The following is a 13939-nucleotide window of genomic DNA, read 5'->3' as shown; positions in this document are numbered from 1 at the left end:
ACACAGGCTGAGCCTGCAGGATTGTGGGTGCAAAACAAGATGATAGCACGTGCAGACACTGCCTGCCTCATACACAGGAGACCCTCAGATCTGAGGAGCCGACTGTACAGGCCTTGGAGCTGCACATGGCTATTTGCCTCCAGACAAAAGACTCAATCACTCTGGGCCTTCTCAGGTTCCAGAACCCAGGACTTACTTCACCCTCCTCCAGCCACCTCCATAGTGAGCCTGAGAAACCCTTCTCTGCCATCCTATGCAAGGACTAACGTGGAGCTGTGCGGAAGCCCTTCGGTCCCATCCTGATCTGAGGCTGCTCTGTCCACCCAGCCGTAGGCACAGCATGGGGATGGGGAGGGGGCGGTGCATGTTGCTTTGCCTTTTCCTGGGAGTATGTGACAGCCTGTTTGATTTGTTTAAGTAGTTCTGAGGTGGAATTCACACATATCCCGATTCACCCACTGGCACATCATGGGGCAGTGATTTTTAACACAGTCAGAGTTGGAGCACGGGACAGCCCGGGCACTGGAATTGTCTCACCTCAGAAAAGGCCCCACCCTTTGTAGTCACGCCACATCCCTGCCTTCACCATCTGCTTCTCTGTTCTGTGTGCCCGGGTTTCCTCTTGGGGACATTTTGTGTAAGTGGACTCACAGTTCGTAGCTGTCAGTGACTGGATGCAACCGGCTGTGTTTGCCTAGTGTTGCATTGTCCAATCGTGCTTCACTGTGCAGACGGGTCTCATTCTGTCATTCACCATTCCTGGCTGAACATTTGGATTGTGCTTATTATGAGTTGCACTTACTTGTATACAAAGGTCTCTTAAGTATTGATTTTTAATCCTGTATATGCCTGGGTGGGTATGTTCACATGAGTGCAGGTTTCCATGATGGCCAGAAGAGGGCACCAGATTCCCTGGAGGGGGAGTTACAGGCAGTTGTGAGGTGGATGGTGTAGGTTCTGGGAGCCAAACTCTAGTCCTCCACAAGAGCAGTGCATGTTCTTAATGGGTGTGTCGTCTCCAGCCCCTCTATATAAAATTTTACATTTGGTTTTGGTTCTCTCCCTCCTCTCTCATTTTGAGGTCAAGTTTCTAGATCAGGCTAGCCCCAAACCCACTATGTAGCCAGGGATGACCTTGAACTTCCATTCCTCCTGCCTCTACCTTCTGAGTGCTGGGACTACAGGTGTGAACCACCATGTCCAGCCACTGTGTCTGGTTCATGAAATGCAGGATGGTGGACCCGGTGTGTGCTGGGTGAGCATTTTACTAGCTGATTTCCATCCCCAGCCTGGTGATTTTCTCTATCTTTGGTGTATTTCTGGTAGTGAAAGTGATGGCCATATGGTGAGTGTATGTTTGGTCTTTTGAGAAAGTGCCAGTCTGTTTTCCAAGGCGCCTGCATTTTGTGTGGCCTGGCATGCGTGAGAACGTGTAGGGATCCAGGTCTAGCCCACACTCCTTGCTGTCTGTCTAATTTCAGCCCATCCAAAGGTAGACTGGTCCTTGTGGCATTCCATTCTGTACTTCCCAGTCATCTCTTGGGCAGCTATATAAAGATTTTTTTTTTTTAACTTCTTTTTTAAAAAAAATAGGATGTAGACTCATTTTCTCTTTTTAGTATGTAAATGAGTTGTGTGGCATACAACCTGAAAGAAACCATTTTATTATTTATTTATTTATTTTCTTATTTTACATATCAATCCCAGTTCCCTCTCCCTCCTTTTCTCCCTCCCTCCCATGCCCCCTGACCACCCTCCCATCCCATTTCCATACACACACACTCCACAGGGAGGGTGATGCCTTCCAGGAGGGGTCAACAAAATCTGTCAAGTCATTTGGAGTAGGGCCTAAGCCCTCTCTCTTGCCTCTAGGTTAATGCGCTCCATTAACCTCCATGGGGAATGCGCTCCCAACGTCCTTTTGTGCACCAGGGATACCTCCTGGTTCCACTCTCAGAGGTCCCTAGACTGCCCAGGCCTTCTAACTGAGACCCACGTTCAGGGGGTCTGAGTCGGTCCAATGCTGGTTTCCCAGCTATCAGTCTGGGGGCCCATTGGCTCCTCCTTGTTCAGGTCAGCTGTCTCTGTGGGTTGAAAGAAACCATTTTAAAGAAAGATTTACTTTGATTTGTGTTGTTTGGGGTTTCGGTACACAGTTGGTGAGCATTGTTGCTTTGGGGCCAAATAAGATAGAAACACAATAGTGTGTGCTCACTAGTCTCCCAGGCATTTCTTACTTCTGTCACATTGACAATCAAAATCAACCATCACAGGTGTCTAATAAACCTGTGTGTGTGTGTGTGTGTGTGTGTGTGTGTGTGCATGAGTGCAATGCCCACAGAAGCCAGAAGAGGGCATCAGAATTCCTATCACTGGAATTGGAGGCAGTTGTGAGGCAGAGTGGATGATGGGAAATGAACTCTGGTCCTCTCCAAGAGCAACAGTGCTCTTAACCACTGAGCAATCTCTCCAGCCCCAATAGTTATCTTTTTATTGTGGAGTTGTGAGAATGTATTTTTAATTTTTTATTGCATATAATTTGTGCGTGCATGCATATGTGTATCACGCTTGCATTACAGGATACATGTGGAAGTCAGAGGACAGCGTATTGCAGTCAGCTCTGTCCTTCCACCAAGTGGGTTCTGGCGATTGAACCCGGGTTGTCAGGCTTGATCGTGTCACGTGTACCAGCCGAGCCTTTCTGCTGGCTTGGGATTTTTTTTTTTTTTTAATATATATTCTAGATGTCTCTTATTGGATATGGGATTTGCAAGTATTTTCTCCCTTCTGTGGGCTGTCTTTTCCTGTTCTCCCTGTTTGCCTGTGGGGCAGAGAGTTTTTAATTTGACGGAGTCCAGCCCTGTATGGCCCATAATGTTAGGTGTCTTATCTTGTGTGTCATTAACCCTTACATGTTAAGAACCAAGTGAGACTGGACTGACAAGAGTCCTTGGACAGGGCTGAGATGTTCTATGGGCTCAGGGCGTGTGGGGGTGACCCTGGGGCTCATTTCAACCGCAGGGTTAGGACCTCCCTTCGTATGAGCCCCTGACGCCGGCCATGCACGCTCATAGCGCTTCCATTGTAAATAGTCAGATCAGAGAGATGAAATTGGGACCATTCACACAGCAGGCCTGGGTCCCAATTCTGGGACACTGCAGTGGTGCGGGGGTCCAGGAGAGACACAGTATCAGATGGACCCCATTTTCTCACCTGGCAGAAGGCACCCAGAGGAATGGCTGGGGCATCAGGAGCTAACTAATGCCCTCTCCTGTTCACAGCCATGAAAGCCGACCGGAAGCGCTTAAAGGGCGAGAAGACTGACTTGGTGAGCCAGATGCAGCAGCTGTATGCCACGCTGGAGAGCCGAGAGGAGCAGCTGCGAGACTTCATCCGCAACTATGAGCAGCACCGCAAGGTCAGCGCCTCTCCGGTCTCCTGTCCCAACCCTCCCCACTCAGACATACACAATCCTCCTCTCCTCTTGCCCAAGCATGGTCTCTGGAGTCCCAGAGCGCCCTTGGAGGCTCTGCTCTGGGCCCTATGTCCCTGGGTGGACAGGCCTGGGGACAGGGTGGACTTGGGAATCCAGCTGCTTTAGTTCCCTGCTCCTCTTGAACCTCACTCACCCTAGAACCTCAGTTTCCCCCACTGTGGAAGGTGCAGAGCAATTGTGAGGTCTGAGATGCTGAGCACTGAGCACCCAACCCAATGAGCCATGCGTTGTCTGTAACACCACAGAGGAAGTGTGAGGAGTTAGCCAGGAGCGGTGGGAGACAGCTGGGCATGCTGCCTGCAGAGAGGGAGCTCGGAAGGCTGCCCGAGGAGGTGGCACTTACTTTTCTCATTGAACCTCATCATGTCCTCCCCTTTACTATGTTTGGAGTCCTAGCCGGTAGATTGGTGCTGCCCACCTTCAGGGTGGGAATTCCCGTCTCAGTTAGCCCCGTCTAGGAATCCCCCCTCACAGACTCACCTAGAGAGCCATCTCGTAGGTGAATCTGGACCTGTCGAGTTGACAGTCAAGATTCACCGCTCTGGGCTCCGAGGGATGAGGAGGAGTCTGTGGATTGCATGGCCGAGGGACTTGTGTCAGTATTTCCGGAACCCGACGTTCGATCATATACGTGTTCCCTGTGTGTCACTGTGTCCCCAATGCCTGGCAGGAGCAACTTGAAGGAAGGACTTATTTGGGCTTGTGGTTTCAGGCCATCGCGGAGGGGGAGCCGTAGGGGAGTTAATGGCAGTGGGAGTGAGCAGCGTGGGATTGCACTCACATCATGGCTGACCTGAAACAGAGTCCAAAGGCTGGAGGGAAACACGGCAGTGTAGCCTGCAGAGGCTCGCCTCTAGGTCCCACTTCTTGAAGGCGTCACACCAGCTGGGGAACAAGCATGCAAAACCAGAGACTGTGACAGGCCTTCCCGATTCATACCTAACAGACAATGCAGCCTGCAGCTTTGGGGATGGCAGGGTTGAGTGGCTCTCTACAATAGCAGTGGTGGCAGACCACACCATGGACCCAGGCAGGGAGGCCACTGCTGAGCAGCAGTTAGAGGCCAGATGGCAGAGGCTGGATTGGAATCGACATGATTGTCACATGCTTGCTGTAGTCGTCACCCATGACTCGCGCTGGCACGTCTCTGGCCTGCAAATCTCTTCCTGTCTGTGGCCCAGTGGCTCTAAGCAGCAGGCAGAGGGGCCACCTGCCTGTTCTGTTGTCCAGCTGTTGCCCCCTGTTTGCATTCAGGTTAGGGAAGCCAGGGGAAGTCTCATCGGAATGACCTTGTGTCATTGGTAGCTTAGGCCCACTGTGCAGACAGCAAGACTGAGATGCTTAAGGGTCTAGTGACTGATCAAGACAGATGGATTCTTGTGGCGTTTGGGTTGAACTCAGAACCTTCATTATGGGGGCTAGGCAGGAGCTCTACCACAGAACTGGCACTCAAGCCAGCCCCTTACTAAGGGATTCCAGGCAGGCATGCTAGCACAGAGCTGGCACCTCAGCCCCTCACTGGGGGATTCTAGGCAGGTGCTCTACCACATACTTAGAGATACTTTGTAGAAGCTGGATCCCTGTTTTTTTTCTGGCAAACAGAATTTGCCTTTTATGTAGGAACCAAATGAACAGTATTAATAGAACTCTCTGGGTCCCCAGCCACTGGGCTGCAGGCTCTCAACTTCCCATGGCCTACTGGCTCTAGGACCCTAAGACCCCTACAGACACCAGCTGGAACAGGTGGGCACCGCACAAAGCTGCTGACAAAGATAGGACTTGGCCTGACCAGCAAATTCTCAGAATTACAACATCCCAGAAAACTGTGCCAGTGACACACACCCTGTCCCCTGAGTGCCTCAGAGAACTGTCCACAAACCCAGCTGGAGGTGTCCTCATAGCCGGCCTGGCAGCCATGTTAGAGCTAGACACAGGGTGACCCTCTGCTGCCACCACCTCCCCGCCCCCTTTGTCCTCTGTAGCCTCTCGCCACAGGCCCCTGACCTGACCTAGCCTGCAAGGCCTTAACTGCCCTAGCGTTGTCCTGCCCTCGTAAACCCCTATAGCCCCCAGGCCCTATCAAGTTTCAGATCCCCAGGGAAGGAATTCCACGAGTCTCTTTCCTGGCTCTGTTATCAGCAGTGGGCTGAGGGTGTTTCTCCTCTGAGCCTCAGTTTACCCCTCTGTGAAACAGGAACAAATAATTGGAGTCTCCACCTGAACCTATGAGGCTGATCCAGGCATGCCTGCAGAGCCTGCAGCACTTGCCCGGATATCCTGTGACTGTTGCTGCAGTGCCTGCTAGCCTCTGCCTGGGAACAATTCGTCACAACACCTGAAGACCCTTTGTACCTAGCCTAGGGCCCTCATCTGCTCACAAGCAGCAGAGTAAACAAAAACTCAGAAATGAAAAGGATCCCAAGGTCCTAGTGGGTCTTTCTCCTAACTCAAGATCACCAGCCAGAGTCGGGTGTTGGTGGCGCACACCTTTAATCCCAGCACTCGGGAGGCAGAGGCAGGCGGATCTCTGAGTTCGAGACCAGCCTGGTCTACAGAGCTAATTCCAGGACAAGCTCCAAAGCAAGACTGAGAAACCTTGTATTGAAAAACCAAAAAAGAAAAAAAGGAAAGAAAGAAATCACCAGCCAGCTCCCCGGGGTGGCACTTAACAGAGCTCCTGGAGTGGTCAGCTCTGCTCTGGGTCTTACAGTCCAGTTTTGTCTGGCTGTGTCTGCTCAGGTGTCTGAGTGTCAGGTGTGAGTAAGTATTGGCTGGAGAGGCCACTGGGTGGTCAGGGAAGGCTTCTTGGAAGCGGAGGCATGAACAGGGATCCTAGGGAGTGTGAAGCTTCTGGGCCGAGCTCCAGGTCACAGGGACATTCCACAATACATCCAAGGGGAGGGGAAACTGAAGCCATGCTGACATGTAGCAATTTAAAGAGACAGGGTTTTCTCTAGACCTTTAGCCAGTGCTGTACACTGTGGAAGCCACATCCACGAAGAAAAGCAAGTCCCCCTTGGCCTCCTGCTCCGACCATCTTGGCTAACCTTCAAGGACAGAGCTATCATGTCAGACAGGATGGTGGCCATTCTCCACTGCTCCGGGCCGTGGGGGTGAGGGGGCAAATCCTTACATCAGCTTTAGATGTGGTCTGGTGGGATGGGTTGGGCTCCCCCAAGGACCACCTCTTGACAAGACCAGAGTTGCAGTCACCCCTGTTCAGAGGTCAGAGTCGGCCACCCCACACCTGTCTGGCACCACCCCCTGGCAGCCACGGTTCACACAGGAAGCTGAGAGGGGCCTAAGGTGAGTGAGTGGTGGGATGTGTTGTCCTGCAGGGTTGCCGGTGCCAGCCAAGGCAGTCACAGATCTCTGCTGGGGTGTTTGACCCTTTCGGCCTCTGTCCCACTTAGGGACCCTTGTGCTCCTCCTGGGATGTGAAAAGGCAGGCTACTGAGTGTCCCATCAGCTGTGCCCTTGTGGGGTGACAACAGGGGCCCTGTGGCAGCCCAGACAGTTGCCGCCCCAGGTTCCTTTTTGTACCTGTTTTGCTCTGACATAGTTCATCCAGCAAAAACAATGGCCCCAGGGGCTGGGAATGTGGAGTTGGCAGAGTAATTGCCTGGCATGTGTGAGGCCCTGGGTATCCCTAGCACCACAGAAACTGGGCCAGCACCTGGGAATCGAGGCAGGAGAATCAGAAGTTCAAGATTGTCCTCAGCCACATAGAGAGGAGGAGGCAAGCCTGGGCTACATAGAGACCCTGACTCAAAACACAAAATGCCTCAGGCAAAACAGCAACGAAAAAAGAAAACCCCTTTCACCCCAACTTTTATCAGATTGCACTTTGTCTTCCCCACAGGAAGTTGTTCCACCTTTGAAAACATCGTTTTTTTTTTCTCTGCTCCCATTTGTCCCGTAGAGACATGCCTTACCCAGGTTCACTTGTGTGTGTGTGGGGGGGGGGGGGGCTGCTCTCTGAGAAGTCCAGGGTGCTCACCCCATAAACCTTCCCACCTCCTACCAGGACTCCCAGCCACGTGCTGCGGGCTCCCCACTTCCCTGCCCGCCCCCATGAGCCCTCCATCCACCCTTATGCCACCCTGCAACTCACCCCTCTCTCTCATCCCCGCCACAGGAGAGTGAGGACGCCGTCAAAGCGCTGGCCAAGGAGAAGGACCTGCTCGAACGAGAGAAGTGGGAGCTTCGACGGCAGGCCAAGGAGGCCACGGACCACGCTGCAGCTCTGCGCTCCCAGCTGGACCTCAAGGACAACCGCATGAAGGAGCTGGAGGCCGAGTTAGCCATGGTGAGCTCACCACCCGCTGGAGTAGCCCAGGCTGTTACTAGGGCTTTGAGGTTGGCAACTGAGGAGCAGCCTGAGCCACCCAAAGCCCCTGGGTTAAGGGACAGCTGTGGGCTACATACCACTCATGAGTTGGGGACTTCCTCAAGCCCAGGAGCATAGGGACCTAGGAGGCCTCAAAGGCCTCACTTGACCATATTCCCCAACGTGGGAAGATGAGAGGACATTTTTTGGTTCAAAATGATCATAATTATTTGGGAAAATATCTGGAAAGAAATACACACACACACACACACACACACACACAAAATATTAACATCTGAGTCTAGGATTACAAATGGCAATAGCTACCTATGTATACATATATATATTTACATGTATGTATGTATGTATGTAACATATACCTATATGTGTATCAACTATTTATTTTATGCAGGCTGTTTAAAGGCTTTTGGCCCAAATGTATTTATAGCAAAATTGTCTTTCTTAGGTCATTAAGTGAAAAAGAAAGATGGATTGAGAGATCAGAAGACTGCTTGTTGGAGTTAGTTCTCTTCCTACCATAGGAGTCCTGGGATTGAACTCAGGCTATCAGGCTTGACAGCAAGCACCTTTACCCAGTGAGCCCCACCCCACCCCCTTGTGTGACTCTTGAGTGGTGGGATATATTGTCCTGCAGAGCAGTTACAGCCCTCCGCTGGGGTGTTTGACCCTTTTGGCCTCTATCCCACATAGGGATCCTTCGCATATGCCCTGTAGGGCTTTGGGGAGGATGCAAACGAAACACAAGGGAAATAGCTACCATGGCATCTGTGTATGGTGATGACAGGATTGCAAAACTAGAGTGAAGCCACCCTGAGCAGGACAGCTGCCTTGTGCAATGCTGACCCCTAGTGGTGAGAGCCATCCAGGCAGGAAGAATGCCTCTGCTGTTTGTTCCTGCAGCCCTGAGGGGGACCCTGTGTGCCCAGATCACCCAGGGCCCTGTGGACATTTAGATGAAGTACATCTTGGTGCTTTGAGCCATGGCCTCAGTATGGGTTCCCTGCTGTTCCCTGTACTAGGGAATAGCCCCTCTGACTTCTGCTCCCAACATACTGACACAGCCTGCTTTGCTTTGGCCAAAAACACTCAGCTCCACCCTCCTCCCTTCAGACCCTCTGCCACTGCAGGCTTGGGGCACCATAGCAGGAAATACTTCGGAGAAGCAGAGGGAAGTGCTTTGCACATACCCATGATGTCCCTCTGACTGCACATCCCCTTCGTCCCTTGACTTCAAGCTATGCTATGGACAGCCCCAGACCTTTCTGCTCTGAGGTCAAGGCCAACACGAGAAGTTCTCTCAGAGAGCACAAGTCACAGAAATCGTAGGCAGCAGAGGGCAACTCTGCCTGGAAGAAGCACATGGGCATTCCGGAAGGAAGTCAGGACACACACGCACAGTACAAAGCCGAGGGATGTTCAGGTTCCATGCAACAGGTTCCAAAGCAGCAGAGGTCAAGCGAGCGCCAGCTGGACTTTGGTCATGAGAGCATAGTCATTCTAACTTGGAAATTCCCAAGGGCTCAATGCTCCAGGTTCAGGGTGGTCAGGGGAGGGTGGAGGCCCAGAGAGAAGTAGGAGGAGGTCAGAGCTTAAGAGGAACTCCCAGCATCGAGTTGTGTGTAGTGGAAGTGATTAGTCAGACAGGCTGTGTGGCTTGCTGCAGAGACGGTCCACGCAGCCTGAGTAAGCACATGCCCACCGCCTCTGAAGCTCACCTCTATCCAGGAGATTCCCTCCCTCCTCCCTCCCCTTCCCCTCCTTCCCTCCCCCTCCCTCCTCCCTCCTCCCTCCCCTCCCCCTCCCCTCCTTCCCTCCCTCTCCCTCCTCCCTCCCCTTCCCTCTCCCTCCTCCCTCCCCTCCCCCTCCCTCCATCTCTCCCTCCTCCCTCCCCTCCCCCTCCCCTCCTTCCATCCCCTCCCTCTCTCCCCTCCCTGTCCCTCCCATCCCCCTCCCTCTCCCTCCTTCCTTCCTTTCTTCATCCCTCCTTCTTTCCCTTCTTTTCTCTCTTTTGTTCTCTTCTTTTTCTTCGTTCCTCCTTCCTTTCTTCCTTGCTTTCTCTCTTTTTTCTGGAAATCTTCCTCAGAGATTTTAAGTCCTGGGTGGACAGCATGAGAGGCTTTTGTGTTCAGTGCCTAGGGGGATGTAGATACGGAAGCCCTAAGGGATCTCTCATTAGTCGGGTAGTGATGTTTCGCTCCACATAGGGGCGCCACTCCTAACCCAGACAGAGGTGAGGCCCTTCATCACCCAGGGGAGAAAGCAAGTGGGAATGGAAGGGCCTGGTGCCTGGGCCTCTTCCTATGCTGCCCCGAAAGGCTGCTTCTGTGGCTTGGCTTGGGTGGTCCTCTGCCTTGTGTTTGTGTCTGGGAGAAAGGAGAGAACATGGTGGGCCTTTCTTTCCCTGTCTCCTTGCACTCCTCATTTAGCCTCCTCTGCCCTGCAGGAGCCTGGAGAGCTGCCCAAGCCATAGAAAACGATTAACAGAGAGAGTATGCGGGACTCCATGTCTAACGCATGCTCCTTTTCTCCCGCAGCACACGTAAGACCCTGTCTGATAACATCCCGCTTACCCAGGTGGAGCGGGGAGATCACTAAGGGGTCTCTGAGGCAGGTGGCAGAGAGGATCTGTGGCCTTCGCAGAGACAGTCTCGCCACCCCCAACCCCACATGTGGCATTATGATTGTGGCGCTTCCCCTACTACGACGAGCCTTGTCCCATGGATCCCAGATCACACCAGGCTTGTCTTCGACCAGCCCTGTTCTTCTGAACTAATAATACTTATTGCTATGTATTCTGCGTGGCAGCCACCCTTTCTATTGCCAGCGGGGACTGGATACATAGGGTGAGGCTGTCCTGTCGTCCTGGGGTGTTTAGGTGCTTTCAGGCAGTCTCACAGATGGCATCTCTGTCTATGACCTTCACTCCTCCCAAACTCAATCTCAGATGTGCTTTTTACCAGGTTTACCCAGGAACACCCCTACACCATGTTCTTAGTCCCATCAGAATCCCGGGTGTGGTCAGGAGTGGCTCTGTTGATAAAATGCTTGCTCCTCAAGCATGCAGACTTGAGTTCGATTCTTTAGAATATGTGTTCAAAGGTGGAGACAGGATCCCTGGGACTTGCTAGCCAACCACCGTTAACCTAATCAGCCAGCTCCTCTGAGAGACAGACCATGTTTTTAAAAAATCAAGGTGGGTTGCTCCTGTGGAATGGCACCTAACATTAACCTGCAACCGCCACACACACATGCACGTGTACACACGTGCACCCACAAAGAATCCTTGCTTGTCTTGGAGAACTCGGAAATGATGATTGTGTGCTTGCTTCCTTCTCCCTGATACGGGGGTCTCGCTTTGCTCTTAATGACAACCAAAGGTGAGACCCCGATGAACGTGGGTGACACCTGTGTCACAGACACACGGCTTGTACCACACTGCTGGTATGGAAGCAGAATTCTTGGCTTTCTTGCCACGGGGGTAAGAGGTACCAGGCAACTGCCTGAGAGGTCCCCTCTGGTTACATTTCTTCTTCCTGTCTCCCACTCTTTCTCCAGGCCAAGCAGTCCTTAGCCACGCTGACCAAGGACGTTCCCAAGCGGCATTCACTCGCCATGCCTGGTGAGACGGTGCTCAATGGCAACCAGGAATGGGTGGTTCAGGCGGACCTCCCCTTGACTGCCGCCATCCGTCAGAGCCAGCAGACTCTCTACCACTCCCACCCTCCCCACCCTGCAGACCGGCAAGGTGAGTCCTACCCGGCCTTGTCCAGCAATAGGGGAGGCCGCTGGGCCCAGTGGGAAAGGCGGCTTTTTTGTTCACACTCCATCAGCCTGGGGTATCACAGGACAGACTATGACTCACGCTCATAACTGAACCCACTAAGAGATGGGCTTCAGGCGTAGCTTGGTCCAGACGCTCAGCTGTGCCTAAGGAGAAGTAAAACTAATTACCCTGCTTGGCCAGCTTGGGTTACATGGCCACCCCTGAAGGAATCGCAGTGTCTGGGAGAGCCAGCGCTATGATTAGTCAGCCCGAGTCACCCAGGCATCCTTCAGCAGGGGAGGGTACTGAGCTCCTTGAATGACAGTTGTAGCCAGTCCATAGGTTATATAGAAAATGTGTAAATGTCACATGTGTTTGCGCCTGGCATCCATTCCCACTGCCTGTGCTACACACTCCAGCCCTGACTCCTTGCCATCCCATTGTGCATCAGTGAGCCACCTGACTCTTTTAAGGGTTCCTCTAGGGGCTGTCATAAAACTGGCCCTGCAGGTGCCCACGGCGGGTTACACGAAGCCACAGACAGTGAGTTACACGGGTCCAGGGCTGCCTACGGTTGGAGCATGTAGGGTAAGGCTGTTGAGCCGTAGCGGGAGGGGCACAGCACAAGTTCACACTGCTGAGATCATATCCTGGATCTGCTACTTACAAAAGATGTGACCCCTGACCCGATACAAGGGTCATCCGTTCTTGTGGTAGGAGGGTTGCCGCATTCTTAATGCACAGTGTGTGATATGTGTCTGTTTGCTGAGCCCTCCCTTCCAGGATTGCCAGAAAGGTAAAGTGTACAGAATTCCCACATCAGGGCCTTGGTAAATATTAGCTGCCCCTTCCTGTCAGCACTGACAGGGGATACACACTGCAGACCCCCATTTGTAAACAGACTCAGCCTGCCTCTCTACCCAATGGAGACCGCAGCTGCTCATTGCAAGCCCTGGGGGCGGGGCCGGGTGAGGCAGGTGGCGCAGCAGGCCTTGGAGCCAGGTCACAACTGAAGACCTTGTCAAACTTAAGTTCTAGCTCTGCCCCAGGGATGCTGAGCCCCAGGGGTAGCTACCTAATTACTCCTAAGACCCAGGTGTCTCCCCAGCCTCTGGTCCACCTTGGTGGCAGGAAGGAGGCAGAGGTACTGTAGAAGGTGGGTGGGCGGAGTCTGCAACCGTTTAGGAATTAATGGAATGGGAGGCACTTTGGATCACCACTCCTGAGGCTGCAGGACCTTGTGTGATGCTGAGTCATGGTTAGCCGGGCGGGATCTGCCCTCTAGGCCCTTCCTTCTCTGCGGCCTTGCCTCTCCTGTAGCCACCTGGGAGCTTTATATTAAACATTTCTTCTCAGAGCTTCCAGGCCCTCTCCCTGACTGTGCTCCCCCAGCTTTTGTCCGTGCTGCTGTAACTTGTTTACCTGCACGGGGTGACCCACCTCCACACCAGGCCGTCACTGGGAAGGCATTTAGCACCATGGCTCCTTTCCCCTTCCTACTGCAATGCCTACGTGTGGCATGTGTCACACACACACACACACACACACACACACACACACACACACGCGCGCGCGCGCGCGCTTCAGAGAGGCTGTCGCCAGCATTTGTTTTCCTCTGCTTTGTGTTGCTGTGGTGTGCTCCATGGCACACGCAGCTTGGAGAGGAAAGAGTTGTTCCGTCTGACAGCTTGCAGCTTCATGAAGGGCAGTGAGGGCAGGACCTGAAGCAGAGACCATGGAAGAAGGAATATCGCTTCCTGGCTTGCTCCTTGTGGCTCGCCTAGCTCGCTTTCTTACACCACCCAGCCCAGGGGTGGCACCACCCACAGTGAGCCAGGCCCCTCCCCGTCAGTCATCAGTCAAGAATATGGCTCCCACACCTACGGGCCAGTCTGAAGGAGGCAATTTCTCAATTGAGGGTCCCTCTTCCCAGATGGCTCTAGCTTGTGTCAAGTTGGCACAAAAAACCAACCAGGCAAGGCACCTCCATGGTGCACATAATCGAATTGGCTCAGAGAGGGTGAGGAGCATGCCCAGGACCGTACAGCCTATAAAGGAACTCGCCTAGATCAGAACTGACTCATAGCCACCAACCAGCAGCTTCCCCATTGGGCCGCGTGGTCATTGGTGGCAAGGACTGTCTATGAGGAATGTCTGCATGGAGCGGGTGCCCAGGTAATAACATCCCCTCTGTAGGGTACTCCCACTGACATGTGAGAGAGACCTACAGCAGGGCCCAAAGGGCTTCTGAGCTGCGGCTCCTGAGCGAGACCTTTCATGCTACCACTGTTTTATCCAGTGCCTACAGAGAGCCAGACACCGAGAGCCC

General features: G+C 53.0%; 1 protein-coding gene across 4 annotated transcripts in view; it reads left to right on the top strand.

The window, feature by feature from the left end:
• The window catches only part of Kazn (kazrin, periplakin interacting protein), a 941992-nt gene that overhangs the window by 890002 nt on the left and 38051 nt on the right, over positions 1 to 13939 (top strand). For all 4 annotated transcript variants that reach the window (XM_051173736.1, XM_051173738.1, XM_051173737.1 and 1 more), the window contains 3 exons: positions 3282 to 3418; positions 7635 to 7805; positions 11403 to 11592. In XM_051173736.1, the coding sequence (XP_051029693.1) occupies positions 3282 to 3418; positions 7635 to 7805; positions 11403 to 11592 (498 nt within the window). The remainder of the gene's footprint in view (positions 1 to 3281; positions 3419 to 7634; positions 7806 to 11402; positions 11593 to 13939) is intronic.

This window comes from Phodopus roborovskii, unplaced genomic scaffold (genome assembly GCF_943737965.1).
Source record: "Phodopus roborovskii unplaced genomic scaffold, PHOROB, whole genome shotgun sequence".
NCBI classification, from domain to species: domain Eukaryota; kingdom Metazoa; phylum Chordata; class Mammalia; order Rodentia; family Cricetidae; genus Phodopus; species Phodopus roborovskii.
This window is presented reverse-complemented; position numbering and strand designations above follow the sequence as displayed.